Source organism: Dipodomys ordii, unplaced genomic scaffold (genome assembly GCF_000151885.1).
Source record: "Dipodomys ordii isolate 6190 unplaced genomic scaffold, Dord_2.0 Scaffold10, whole genome shotgun sequence".
Classification (NCBI taxonomy): Eukaryota; Metazoa; Chordata; class Mammalia; order Rodentia; family Heteromyidae; genus Dipodomys; species Dipodomys ordii.
In genome coordinates, this window is record NW_012267226.1 from 4,890,205 (window position 1) to 4,905,455 (window position 15,251).

At 40.9% G+C, this 15,251-nt stretch overlaps 1 protein-coding gene across 4 annotated transcripts in view; it reads right to left on the minus strand.

Moving 5' to 3' along the window:
* The window catches only part of Opcml (opioid binding protein/cell adhesion molecule-like), a 1,175,213-nt gene that overhangs the window by 4,689 nt on the left and 1,155,273 nt on the right, over positions 1-15,251 (minus strand). For 2 of the 4 annotated variants that reach the window (XM_013009599.1, XM_013009598.1), the window contains 3 exons: positions 14,218-14,352; positions 13,760-13,880; positions 13,165-13,316 (listed from right to left, as the gene is read on the minus strand). In XM_013009599.1, coding sequence (XP_012865053.1) covers positions 13,165-13,316; positions 13,760-13,880; positions 14,218-14,352 — 408 coding nt within the window. Of the gene's footprint in view, positions 1-12,225; positions 12,253-13,164; positions 13,317-13,759; positions 13,881-14,217; positions 14,356-15,251 lie in introns of all 4 variants that reach the window. The other 2 variants (XM_013009595.1, XM_013009597.1) reach the window with 2 other exon arrangements.

Below are 15,251 nucleotides of genomic sequence, written 5' to 3' on the forward strand. Positions count from 1 at the left end.
GACAACACTATTTACTGCCAAAATGCCTTAGGTCAATCAGTCTAGGAAAAAATGATCAGGCTATAATAGCCAGAGAATTAATTTAATCCACTCTGACAGAGATTAAAACCAGCATTACTTCTCTGATACAGACCCTGGACACATTTCAGATTTGGCTGTGGTCTACATGGCAGAGTTCAGCCTTTGTTTGGACAATGAAAACAATAACTCCCAATAACATTAACACTCTGGGATGGAATGCTGAGACAAAAGCCATCAGCAATGGCCAATGCATTTAATTGCATCTTTACACTATCTGCGGAAATGGAGAGTTGGGTGTCTCTTGATGGATTCTTTCTTGCTATAGTCACTTTTCTTAATAGGCAAAAATTGAACATACAAGGAATGGTAACTTTTTTTGCACAACTAAAGATAATAACAATAATAAAAAAGAGAATTATAAAAATATAATAAAGTTAAATAAATGAAAAAAAGAAAAAGGGAGGAGCACGGATGTTTATGTAAGTCAATATGGTCCTATGGTATCTAATACTTGGTCCCTTAGGCTGCAATCGACGTTTTCTTTGTCAGATGAGTGAAGCAGCAGGACTGCATCATGTTTCAGAGTGGGCAATGGAAATGGAACAACATATCACCCTGAGCTTAGCAGAGGCTGTGTGAAGGTTTGCCTTCAGAGTCAGGATGTGTAAAGTTTTCCTAAGCCATGGTGTATGCAGATAGCTGTTGCCTGGCCTTCTTCCACTATGTGGAATCCAAGATGACATCACTATTAACGTCCACAAATATGCTTTTTTTAGTTGGTTACTGGAATAGTAATATATAATAGCAGATTTTTCAATACTGTGTTCTATTCCAGTAAACTGAAATACACTTGGATAAAGGTCAAAGGTTCCAGAAAAGGAGGGTCTGGAAGATGGCTGGGGGATAGGACTCAGGGAAGAGCAGGTGGTAGGAATATTCACTAAGATTTCAGGAAAGGGTTTTGGTGCATCCTGCTTCTTTGATCTACCTTCATCTCTCCATTTGTGAGACATAAATATTCTTGAGTAAAGTCATATTTTGGGGTAAAAGTGAAAGTAATTCTCCCATGCAGCTTTGGAGTCAACTAAATTGAGTTTATATCGGAACGCTAATTTTACTACTGTGTGTTCTTAAATGAGGAACTTCGTGTTCTCTTGTTGCAAGTGGAAGAAAAAGTACTTAGTCTTCAGGACTGATGTGATTGCTAGCTGTCCTGTACACAATTGCTACATGATCTGCTCTTCCTAATATTGGAACCAATATTGGTTTATTTAGATGTTTTTCCAGAGAGAAGGAAGTAATGAAGTAAGGTAGTTTAATGATAAGAGTGGTTGCAACTCTGATGGTTGGAGAATGAGAGCATAGAGTCAGGAGAGAAGTAAAGAAAAACATCTGCAGCAAAGTCCAAGGGCAAGAGACCCATTCTTTAAAGGAAATAGACCCAAGCCAGCCTGGGAGAGGAGTCACGATATTCATTGGGTGTCTGTTTTTAAAAAGAAAGGTCAGTACCTACTTCATAGAGCTTATGCTCTAGAAAAACAGCAAAATCTCTGCCCTAGTCTAAACAAATAAAAAGCCAACAAAACATTTTTCAAAAAAACATTCTTACAAATCCTAGGAAGAATGCTACTTGAAACAAATAATCTCCAATCACTTTTATCTCAGCCAACAGTCTGTCTATAGGTTAGGAGGACTGAATAGGAGATAACTGAATCTGAATTTTGTCTCAACTATCCAGTAGCAGGAAAACTTTGAATAAGATCACCAACTTCCCTGAGTGTTTCTAGTGTACAAATGGAGAAAAGGTAGTTTATCTACTGCATAGGGCTTCTCTGAGGATTAGTTAAGATGCTGTGCAAATAGTTGAGATTGAATAAAAAATGGATGCATATAAGATGAATTAGAGCTAGACTGGTGCTTGCTGATCCCTAAAATAGCACATTATGTGGGATCCTGCTCTAAGTAAAGAGATCCTGTGAATACTAGGTTCCCAACAATTGTCAAATGCCAGCCAAAAGCAAATTTAATCATGACTAGTGACTGAAGTAGTTGCTAATGATAGATAAAAGTTTCCTACTATAAGTCACTGGTGTCTCACACCTGTAATCCTAGCTACTCAGGAGGCTGAGATCTGGAGATCATGGTATCAAGCCGGCTGGGTAGAAAAGTCCATGAAACTCTTATCTATATTTATCCAGCAAAAAAAAGTCAGAAGTAGAGGTATGACTAAAGTGGAAGAGGGCCAGCCTTGAGGAACAGAGGAAGTTAAGGGAGAGCATGAGGCCCTCGCTCTAGTACCAGCATATATGCGTGTGTGTGTGTGTGCATGCGCGTGGGCACCCACGCGTGCGTGCGCACACACACACACAAACACACACACACACACACACACACATATATCTTCCTAAGACTAGTTACTCTGACAAAGTATACTTTAAAAGTCCAATTCTTTCTCTGGACAAATATCATAGTTAAGTTATCCTACTTTATGGTTAACAATGAGTCAATTAAACAACGTCTACTACAAATATCAGGCTTCATTAAATACTTTCCTTTTTTCCGGATAAATTGACAGTGAGAACATGTAATTATGCTTCTTCCCAGGATTACAGCCCCTCCTCTTTCACCCTTTTGAATGCTAAAAATTAATTGCTTCTTCATGCCTGAAGTTGGGCATCTTTGAAAATAAAACTATAAAATGAGAATGCTAAGTCACAAAACAAACTGTGGGTGACAACAGAATACCTTGGGGACAGATGTGCAGACAAACATAAGTTACTCTATAGCATATGAAAAAAAAAAGATAGGGAGACAACAATGACCAAGGGACAGATTTGAGAAAGGACAAACTAGCATTACAGGTCAATAGGCACATGGCTAGAGGAGGACTGTCAACTTGAATTTCAGCCAGGTAAGACAAATAATAAACAAATCAAGCAACAAAGTAGTCTACTTTTGAGATGCTACTTATTTTGGTGTGTTAAATATACTAAAACTGTAAAGTTTTTTTAATCTGTCTATGTAATTAAAGCAGTGGGACTTGAAGTCAAGGTCTTACACTTCTGCTTATCTTTTTCTGCTCCAGGCTGGCACTGTACCATTTCCACCACACCTCTCTTTCTGGTATTTGGGTGATTAGTTGAATATAAGAGTAGTATGGATTTTTCTGCCCAAGCTAGCTTTGAACCATGGTTCTCAGATCTCAGCCTCCTGAGTAGTAGGATTATAGGCATTAGCACTTAGCTAACAGTTTAAGAAGCAAGTCAGGTTGAGGTTTTCAAATGAGATACAGCCATACTTACAAATAAGAATCAGGGGCTCAATCAAGCCTGACTACTCGGGCACTAGGTATGTGACTATGTTCAAGGATGTGTGGCTCATTTCCCTCTTGAATGATAGGTGTTGAGAATCTCAGCACCCAGACTCAACACAAAACTCCCAGAAAAAAATACATAAGCTGGGCTGGGAAGGTGGCTTAGTGGTAGAGTGCTTGCCTTGCATGCATGAGGCCCTGGGTTCGATTCCTCAGTACCACATAAGCAAAAAGAAAAAAGGAGGAAGTGACTCTGTGGTTCAAGTGGTAGAGCGTTAGCCTTGAGCTGAAGAGCTGAGGGACAGCGCCCAGGCCCAGAATTCAGGCCCCACAACCGGATCCCCCCCAAAAATACATATGTGTGTGTGTGTGTGTGTGTGTGTGTGTGTGTGTGTATGCTTCCTGATAAGATCCTGCTTTGTAAGAGATTCTGAAGCTTAAAAATGTAGTGTACTCGGTAAGTGATGAAGGTGTTGGAATGTATTATTGTTTTTCCTCTCTAGATTATAATGAAAATATAGCACTCTTCTTCAGCAACTGAAGCTGAGCTTGTTGTAATTCTACTCAAATGACAGGTGGGAGGGGGATTGCATTCAACAAGAAGAAAACCCCACAAGAAGTTGAACTTGTTGATAGCACAGTGAGATGAATGGAAGATCTGAAGTCCCTTTACAATTCCATTTTGTTCTGAAATTTGGATAGGTTTTATAAGTATGATTATGAACTACATGACCTTCCTAATGAGGAACCAAAAGGATAATGATGTTCTTGGTGATTAAAAGAGAAGCAAGGAAATCTAATTAGAGGATGTATGTGTTACACTTGTTGGTGAAACAGAAATCTATTTTCAGCAGTGTCGGCTGATGAAGGCACCTCATTTCTGTTCAAAGGGAACTTCTCCTCCATTGTCTTTAATTACAGTGGAAAAAACGTGGCACTGTATTGTTTTACAAGTGAGATTAACTAGACTTTGCAAGCACAACTAAGACCGTGGATAAAGATGCAATAAAAGGCAGCCATCTTTGTTTTGTTCTTTTAACACTCCCGCTTTGTGCTTTCCACAAAGACAAGAGCTTAGCAAGTGAATATCAGAAGTGAATTCAAATCTATAAGCTCATCACAAACCTGAGAGAGACAAGAAGACTTCTGCCTAAACTTTCAGTCTATGCTGACATCAGCACGCCCGAATGCTCAGTGTTAAATTCTAAATGCTTAGGCTAATAGCCAGATGTCAATGATTCACAGGGGGAGGGGTGGGAGTGAGCCAATGACGAGAAACCTCATCAGGAATGAAATGTGAAATGTCTGCAGTTTTTTTTTTTCCTAATATGTTGACATTTTGCAGGTTGTGGAAAATACAAATGATTTTGCTGCTGTCATCAGCCAAAAGCAATGGTATTTCTCTGACTCATACCCTCCCACCTGGATTTAAATGTTGGATTTGGGAAAGAAAAAAAAATCATGTACGTTATCAGCAGGAAATGGACAAATGTGTGCAGCTTTTGATGTCTCTGTAAAGTTGTCTTCCTGAACAGTGAATTGGAATGTTTGATGGAAGTCTCCCCCACATGGAAGATCATGATGTAGGCAGTGGGGGTGGAAGGAGTACATAAATTTGAAATTAGAATTGGGTTATACCCAGGCTGGAATGCAAGGAAATGTCAGGGAAATAATAATTTGGCTTCCCTAGGGAGAAAAGGACTACCAGTCTTAGATATCTTCTTGGTCCTTGGAAGTAAAGAGTTTCAAATACGTATATTGGCTATAACTGATATCCCCATTGACTAGAAGATTTATTCATTAATTCAACAAACATTTACTGGGCAATGACCATTGCAAGATACAGTGCTGCATCCTCTAAGTGCAAAACCAAATACAAACAAAATATAGCCTAAGGGAAAGCCACCACGAGAAAGCCAATGATGAGGGATTGGTTTTACAGCAGGATTTAAAAATACTCTGCAGACAGGCTGCCATGGAGCATAGCTTTGGAGGAGAAGTGCTTTTATCAGGAAGAGAAAGCCTGCCTGTGTGACTGCTGGAATGAGTGTGAGTTAGAAGGAAAAATGGCATTAAGGGCAGAGACTAAAGCCTGGTATTGACACTTCTTATAAGTACCGCGCGCTAACCGATTGCACCACTGGAGCTCCATGGTACTGTCATTTCTATGGTGGAATTCCTGTGTGGGGGAATGTTGTCTCCTCATGTAAGTTCTCTTGAGCTCTAAGCTGGTCTCATGTGAAATGCAAATAACAATGATCTGTTTCAAAAGATTCTTAGGTATCTAAGGCCATATGTAACTGCAGACTTAAGAGCTATTACTGCTTCTTCATTCCTCTAGCATGACACTTACATTTTATTTTAATGATCAACAGATCATTATTAACGTAATAATGATCTGTCTCTCTTTGTATCTTAGTCTTTAGCATAGTTTTTAGTATAGAGTGGGCACTAAACATATATATGAGATGAATGGAGAATGGAAACAGCCATATGACAGGAATATGGACCCAAAGGCTCTTGCCAAGTGGATACATGGAAGGGAGCAGAAGCTGAAGGGGTGTTCTGATCTGAGTGCAAACAGCTTTAATGCCATACTTTTCTGCTAGGCAGGAGTTTTCAGCCACTGAAATGACAAGATTAATTCCGAGTTTTGGAAAAAAAAATCACTTGGTTCTGCAGTGGCAACCAGATTGGAGGTGGATTGCCAAAGATAAGGAAGCCCCGGAGTGAGGTATGATCACTGGTAAGATGCATGACACACTGAAGTAAGACAGTGGGGGTGGACCCTGGAGGAAAGGCTGAGTTGTGGTTGCTAGAGTTCCTTAGCTAAGGGAAAAGTAAAAATGATGGTGAGCTTTCTAAGAAGAGTGTGCAGCTGCAAAGTAGATAGAGATGGGGTGTTAGGGGAAAGGATGGGATTTGGGGTTCCCATGGGAGATGCAGGCCAGGGAGAGTGGCTCATAGCTCAGCATTCAGCAGAAGGCTAAAGATACCGACTGGGAAGTTCGACAATTGTTTAGCAGCTACCAAAATTCCACATGAATATGATTTCCTCAGAAAACATGCTTTAAAGTCCCATTCTCAGGTCTATTCATAAAGATTTTGACTGAGTAGTTCTGAAGTAAGGCTCACAAATCTGTATTAAAAATTAAAAAAAAAAAACACTCCCCAAGTAATCCCAATGTAGGCTAAGAAAGACTGCTCCTATAATGTATGAAGATGAGGCAGACCCTTCATCTTTCACTGTCATCCACCCACTGGGCTGGCTCTGGGGAGCTAGAAGCAGATTGGGATCCAAAAGTGAGAAAGAGGTCACCTCTCTTGGCTTTATTACTAGTGGTGATAGGAGTAGGCAGGGGCTGGGTGATAGGAAGGAAAGAGATCTTGGGAGACTCAAGACAATGGGGCCTGTAGAGGTAGAGTCTGTCAGTGGAGTGCGTGGGGAGCATGTTGCAAAGGGCCCCCTCTCAGATCCTTGTATCCATTCTCTACAACCCCATGGAACCCACATGGGAGGACAGCTTAACAATGGAAAGAAATGAGAAGAAAAAAGTAGAAGTGTATATGGGGGGATGATAGGTACATTGAGGTTTCTGCCTACAGCTGTATGAGTGGATTTGGAGAAGAGCTGCTTAATGCTAACTCTTGTTGAAGAAAATCCAGTTTAGAGATCCAATCAGATGTGCATAATTATTCTGAAGGAACAGCTAATAACAAGAAAATGGAGATTGGGTTCACGGGTCTCTAAGAGCTGCTTAGATTGGCTGCAGGCAAAGCTGCTCTGAGGGTGCTCTAGCTCTGCCTGAGGAAAAGAACCACAGTGCCCAGATGTTGCCTGGAATGGAGAATTTGCTGTGTTCATTTGCAATGACAAGATTCTGGTGAGTTGTCCCTATGCCTGATATTTAACTCTTAATATAGCTAATTTGTGTAGCCACAATTTCCTAGATAAAATGTGAGGAATCTGTTTTTCTTGTTGTAGCATCCCTCCTCCTTTCTGGAATTGTGTGAGTTCACTGCCCTTCTCCCCTGCCAGTTCCAATAATCCAGGAGTTTATATGCCTCATTAAGCACATCACATTCTCTGCAGTACTGGATGCAATCAGGTCCAAAAATCTTCCAAGGAGAGAGAATCAGGCCTCTTGCTCGTGGCCCTGAGGAAGTAATGGGTTGGCAAGTTTTAGGGAAGTGAGTGGCCAAGCTGTGGCCAACAAGCTGAGCCCAGCCACCGGCTGCTGCTGCACAAAAACCTGGCAAGATTGCAAGGTACCAGAGCACCAGGTGGGCCTTCAAATGGCTGTGTCCACTCAAAGCTCAAGAATACTTGGAGCAGGCTGTTTCCAATAGTGGACATTTGCTGCCATTGCCAAACTTAGAGATCACAGCTTTGGACACTTGTTTTTTTATCCTGTATTTCCCCCCATCCAGAACAGAGACTTAGGAAGTTGAAATTAAGCCAGATGTTGATGGCTCCTGCTTACTTCCCTCAGGAGGCTGAGATCTGAGGATCTTATCCAAAGCCAGCTTGGACAGAAAACTCCATGAGATTCTCATCTCCATGTAACCAGCAAAAAGCCAAAAGTGGAGATATGGCTCAAGTGATAGAGCATAAGCCTCTAGCCAAAAAGCCAAGCTAGAGTACGAAGCCCTGAGTTCAAGCCCTGGTACCTGCAAAAAGTGAAAATTAAAAACAAAATAAAAAAGAGAGAAAAGGAAATTGTTTTAAATGTGAAAAAACCAAAAGACTGAAAACAAGCTGATGTTCATCTTGTTTTGTTCTTGTGTTTTACAAACACCCAAGGATCAGGTAACACTATAGTTTGTTAGAGTCAAATTGGACTCCGTTCTCTTAGCTGGCACCAATCTCGCCTCTGCATCACATTGCCTTTCTATTATCTCTAGTTGTTTGTGACCAAAGGAAGTGGGTGATGTAATGTCCTACCTGAGTTGTACTTTACCTAACTGACCATCTTGTATCTCAGCACTTGGTATAGAAGGAAGACTAATTATACTCTGATGCTAACCACAGATGGTTCTTGGGCTACAACCCACCCACTATATTGATTCTCACTTTTCTGGTCCATTTCGGATCAACCTACTCACCAACCCATTGTCTCTATGATCTTGCATTTTTTGGTATTCTTTTTAATTTGTTTTTATCCCATTCTCTTTAATAGAATGGCTCCAAGATAAATGATTAAGGGATGGGAACATTTGGGGCAAGAGCATCCTCCAAGTAGACTGTGTGTGACATGGTATTCTACCTAGAGCAATCACTGGTATCCTTAATGGCGGTTACATATTAAAAATTGGACTAACATAATTTTAAAGCACTGGAATTGGAGTGCATGGACTCGAGTCACAGCTCATGTGCTTATAAAGAAATGCAGTTTCAGTTATCTGCCCAATCATTCAATTTCCTCACATGTAAAATCAGGATAAATATAGTCCTTACTTTATAGGCTCATTAAGTGAACAAAACATGGAAAACTCTTAGCCTAGTAGCCCTGCTCATAGTAAGTAGATTACAGCTATGATAAGTTGTAATTATAGGGCACTGAGGATTAGGGAGAATATGGCAGGAATGGGCACTCTCAGTTTGATCTTGTGCTGACTTGATTGCCACTCAGTCTAAGCATCAGAGAACTAGGCTCAGAAAGTCCTACAGGCCATCTTTTCATAACATACCAAGACTAAGACTGATCTTCCCAGAGCCAGGGAAGGACTCAGTTGAGACAGATCCCTCAGACCAATCCTTAGATCCTGTCAGTTCCTGGGTGTTGAAGTTTTGGCATCATAACCATGATCTTTTGATATCCATATCTACTCATCCATTCCCAATATTGTCCTGACCCACTATTGATACTGATCTCTAACTTGGGCCTTGGACATGATTCCTCGGTTCCTAAACCTTACAGTCTAGAGGGGAAGAAAGACTAATCAAACAAGACAGCTTGTCAGACACCAGTGGCTCATGCCTGTAATCCTAGCCTCTCAGAAGGCTGAGATCTGAGGAACACAGTTCAAAGCCAGCCCAAGCAGAAAACTGTGGAACTCTTATCTCCTATTAATCACCAAAAAGCCACAAGTAAAACTGCCACTCCAGTGATAGAGTGCTAGCTTTGGGCAAAAATAAAAAGTTCAGGAACCCTGCTGAGGCCTGAGTTCAGGCTCCAAGATAAGATAACTTAAAAACAAAATTGCAAGTAGAAGATTAGGTCTACAGAAATGAATCGGCTACCTGTTACATTGCCATTGTATCTTTATTAATTAGGTCAATGCCCCACACATCACGGGTACTATATACATGTTCGCTGAAAAGGCTAGTCAACACATGGCATGGAAGCAGCTGTTAGAAACAATGTGTGAGAAGTGCACAGTGGGAGATTGGTCTCCCTGAGAGGTCAGCAAGGGCTTCCTTCAGAAATAGAAGTTGAAGCGAGGCACTGGTGACTCATGCCAGTAATCCCAGCTACTTGGGAAACTGAGATTAGGAGGGTCATGGTTGGAGGCCAGTCTAGACAGAAATTTTTCTGAAATCCCCTTCTTAAACCACAGCTTAGAGCACTAATGCATTCCTCTCACTGCAAGCTTCCAGTAAGGCCAAGAATGGCAACATTGTGATTCCCAAACAGCCTGAGCAGAAAAATCTGAGACACTCCCCGGAGGGAAGCTAGAGGTGGTGGTGTGTCACTGGATGCCAGCAACAGGAAGGCTGAAGTAAACAAATTGCAGCCCAATGGCACACTCAGATAGGAAGTGACAGTTATCTTAAAAATAACCAGTGAAAAAAATGGGGCTAGAGGTATATGACTCAAGTGGTAGTTTGCCAGCCTAGCAAGTGTGAGGCCTTGAGTTCAAACCCCAATACAGTGCGCATGCACGCACACACACACACAAATAGATTGTAGAAAGGTAGTGGATTCCAATCAGTGAAATAAACTAGGTTGAATTATAGTATAGTTAGGATGCTGTATTAGAGGACAATGGAGACCTTATAGAAGAGGAAAATAGATGTTTTTCAGGGAAATAATTCTGGCAAGTATATGAATGAAAGCAGTGACAGGATGGCCCATGTCACTGGAGAAACTACAATTGCTGGCATGTATATAACAGCTTTTATTTAGTTGTATCATCTTACTCAACATTATTCCATTAATAATTCATGATGGCCTTCTTATGTCACGAGCCAGGAAAATGTCATTCCAATTTCAGCTCAGTCAACTAAGTGTCATAGTCTTTGGGTGTTGTCAAAGACACACATTTAAAACCATTTGTGAATGCCCTTGTTATTCCTCTCACCAGACTTTTGAGGAAAGTACTAAGCTCCTCATAATGCATGAAAAAAGGGATAGTGTAAGTGTGATTAACACATGATTGAACTGGGATGTGAAGCCATGTGCTATGAAATTATGCCCCTCTACGATTCTTAAAGAAAACCTCAACCTACATTGCAGTTTTGTCCCTACAAGATGTTAATCATATCAGAATCGAACCATCCCATGGTTTGATCTTCTTTGTGGATTCCATATTCCAGTTGATTCAGAATTAGATAGGACTGTATTTGGAGATGGAACCTTTAAGAAGGTATGTAAAGCTAAATGGCTTCATAGAAGTGAGGCCTGGATCTTGTACAATCAAAACTGAGCTCTCTGGAGCCTGTACCTTCTATCACCAGCCTTTAGAATGATAAGAAAACAAACTATTGTCTTATAATCCACCCAATCTCTTGTGTTTAGTTATGGTAGCCTGAGAAGAGAAATGGAGTCTTAGGATACATTGGCTATTATTATCTTCTGTGAAACACCATTTTTTCCTTAGTTGACAGCAGAGAGGTACAGAACTGAAATTAATCCTTTCTACATCACATTCCATGCTACTGGCAATCTTATTAACCCAAGGAGTAAGTTGAGGTCAGGGGACACATGACATTCTAATCCCATCCTTTGTCTTCAGTGTTATCAAGAGTCATGGACTGGAATTCCTGATCCTCACAATCTGGCAGCTATGTCTGTGATTGCCCTGGATCAAGAGTGTTAAAAGTGACAGTTGTCAATTCAAATGTTACCACTTTCCACGTGACTAAGATTGACATCCTAGATGGCAGAGCTGCGAGTCTTTCACACAAAGGCTTGGGAGAATTGAGGACCAGAGCTAAGCATCAGCTACTGCTTCTCCAGAATGTATGAGTGAAATCTATGTGTGTGACTGTGTGGCTTTTTCTTCATATCCTCTGGGAAAACCCAGTATCCAGGGTTCAACTCTAGATCACATTAGCTGTGAGTACTTCATTGTTACACACCTTCTTTTAATTTATCTACAAAAGGGGGGGGTAATAATCTGTCCTATACAACACTGACAGGATGCCTAGAAATCAGTAAATATCTGGTAAATAATGGATATTGCCATTAGGAATAATAACTTCAACTATTTCTATTTTAAAAGACAGTTTTCAGCAGTAAGTCAGTATCCCTCTTTGCCTTGGGCTGAAGGAATAAAATATTCATACTAGGATGATTTTTCCTTAGAGATAGCTATCTAATAATCCATTTGGTCTCTGGGCTGAGTTCCTCTTGGTATTTCTGAGTTCAGAAATAGCAAAATGTTCATCCTTGTTAGAGGAAAGCAAATAGAAGTTTGTTGTTTGCAGGGGGAGGGGGAGGAGGCTTTTCTCTGAGATCTGTAATGATACTTCATAAGTGTCTGTGAAAGCCATCATATTCTATATGCTTATTGTCTAAACTGCGTAAACCCAACCCCTTGAATTTCATCCACTATGGAGAGTTCTCCAGGGAGGGGAGCAGGCAAGCCTATCTTTGAAGTAGGCTTAAATACAAAAGCATAGGCATTCAAGCAGGCAGAGGACAGAAGGAACATGCTGTACCCACCTGCCACTGCTGATGAGGGGCTTATTTCTAAGACACACACAGCACAATGCACACACAATGCAGAGAGAAAACAAAAGACATAGATCACACATTTCAGATGGTTGGTGGACAAAGTTTAGTTCATGTCAACGCTGAAAGCTTGTTCAGGGTCTGAGATGGAAATGGGAAAATGAGTCCCTCTTCATCCTACTTTTCCTACATTAAACCTCAGCAAATAAGCACATATATACACACAGACACATTCATCAATATCACAATAAGCTGGCCCTGGCCACGGCATGAAATGTTGCACAAGGATATGGACACGGTAGTGAGGGAAGTTGGAGGGAAGAAGAGCTTTCAAAGAAGCCATTCATTCATGGGTCCTGACCGCTCTCCATCAATATGGGAGAAATTGAGTTTCAGGAAAGGTCTCACGCTGCAATTGCGAATAAAGCATGCATCTGATGAGGGCCTGGACCTCTGCTCCATTCATCTCAGTGAAAGAGAACATGCATGGGAGTCAATGTGAGAATCATGATGGCAGTTGCTAACTTGGTTTGATGCTATGAATAATAACCCCAGAATCATCGACTCTTACCACAGAAGCTATCTTAAATCACATCTCCTTTGTCCCCATAAACATTTAGAATATATTACAATCAAACTGTCCCATGAATCTACCTTCTTGGTGGATTCCACATTCAAGTTGTTTAGATTTTGGTTTACTCCTTTTGAAAAGGGTCAATCTTGCCGTTCAATAACCGGGAAAATCAAATTACCTTGTAAACAACACTGTCTCTAATGGCAGGGGAATGAAGGTGAGGAGTTTCTTATCTAAGGGTTGGATTGAGCAGTATGGATGGACACAGGCCAAACAAAGCATGCCTTTCCTCCCTCCCGAGTCCCTGGAGATCCCCAATGTGGCTGAACCAACTGCATCAGGCTTCCTGCACTCACCATACAGTGTGATGCTGGCATTGGTATTTCCAAGCTTGTTTGTAGCCACGCAGGTATAGTTCCCATAATCCTTCTCTGAGACATTGAAGAAAGTCAGAGTGGATATACGGCCTTTGTTCTCAATCCTTACTCCGTCCAGGCCAGTGGCTAACCTGCACAAAGAGAAAGCATTACTGATCACTACTTATCACATGAAAGATTACCTTAATCATAGATTTATTCCACAAGGAGATGTTCTTTCTCCAAACCTTTTCCCCTAACTAGACTGGCTTCTCCAACACAAACCTTAAGTAGTATAACCCAAAAGGAGGAAAAAGGAAAGGGGAGATGTGCTCAAAAGATAACCTTTCCTTGCTTCTAGTCATCACTCTACCACAGTGATGACTAATCTCAGATTCTGAAAAAACAAGGTCAATTTGTTTTCTTGACTTCCCAGCTTCTTTTATTTTTCACCTTCTGGCTCTGAAAAAGAGCTTTGTGACAAAGAAAGCAGTTTTGCCTTTTTCTTTCCCCTGTACTTTATCACCCTCCTCCGTCCATGTGGGGAATCTGTCTTCATTGAAGTACCAAAGCTACCATAATTCCTTCAGGGTACCTTGTGTCTTCTTTGAACCACTGAAATTCGGCCATGGGAACAGCAGAGGCTTCACAGCTCAAGATGCCTTTCTGGCCCACTGAAACACCAGTGTTCTTGGCTTTGGAGATATAAGGAGGATCTGTGGGGAGTAAACAAGCACACAAACAAACATCACTACAGCATGATTACAGGAAGGAATGAATGACACTTCCCATTTATTAGGTGTCTTATGAAGACATGACATTTCTTCTAGGCCTTCCCACCCATTTTACATGAGCAGCTCTCTCTGTCTGCAGAAGGCTCTGATGTCCTAGGAAGATGCCAGGGACACAAACGGCACTAGGAAACAAAGATAGGGAAAGCAGATACCCCTGAGTTGTGGTCTTCTGGTAAATGATATTGCCATCACCCAGCTTGCCACCTTAATCGCTGTCCCACCTGCTCCCCCTAGAAATTCTGTGTAGTAATGAACTCACAGTTTACGGTGATTTTTACTTTCCGCACATCTGGTGCAGCGACATCATTCAGAGCACTGCATTCGTACTCCCCCGATTGGTCACGTTTGATATCAGAGATTTCCAGATATTCATCCTCACTCACGAAGCCCTGGCCTTCTGGGAAGACAGAGAGACAATAAAAAGAACAAGGAAATCGTTAAGCTAGTCTCAGAACCATATTCACATCTAGAGCTCCTAGAAGGAGCAGGGGAGCCGTTTAATAAAGGCATTGGAGCTGCAAAACAAAGGTACATGACATCATGAAGGAAGAAATTCTTGGAGTCTTGGACCAGCATTTTTTCAGGGAAGCCACTTTAACTTGTGTAGAGTACCTGGTAAGGAAGGAATATCATTGTATTTTCTTTAAAGATTATTGGGAAGAGTAGTTAATTATCCCAATACATGAATAAACCTTGATGTTTTAAAGAAAATTGTCATGATCAATAGTATGGTAAAACATGTGGAGTAAATTTAGACTATGATATCTTTTTCCTGTGTATAGAAATGCAGTTATATATGTTAAAACATATTATAAAAACTAATTATAGGGGGGAAAGGAAATGAATGTTTTATACTTCAGGACAAATAAATTCAAATCAGTGGGTCAGTTTCAACCAGAAATGGAGAATACATAGCTCAAATGAAGCATTTCATTATATATGTACGTATATATGTATATATACACATACATACTTACAGATAGATCTCTTTTCATATATATGTGTGTGCACGTGTGTTTAGAAACCATAGGACAGGCATGGTAGAGCACAGAATCCCACCTACTTAGAAGGCAGAGATAGGATGATCACAATCTGAGGATAGCCCTAGAAAAAATGCAAGACTCTAAAAAACAGAATGAAGTCAAGAAGACTTGGGATATGGCCCTTATAGAAGCCTTGAGGTCACCCAGTACTGCCAAAAGAAGAAAGCAAGAAAGGAAGGAAGGAAGGAAGGAAGGAAGGAAGGAAGGAAGGAAGGAAGGAAGGAAGGAAGGAAGGAAGGAAGGAAGGAAG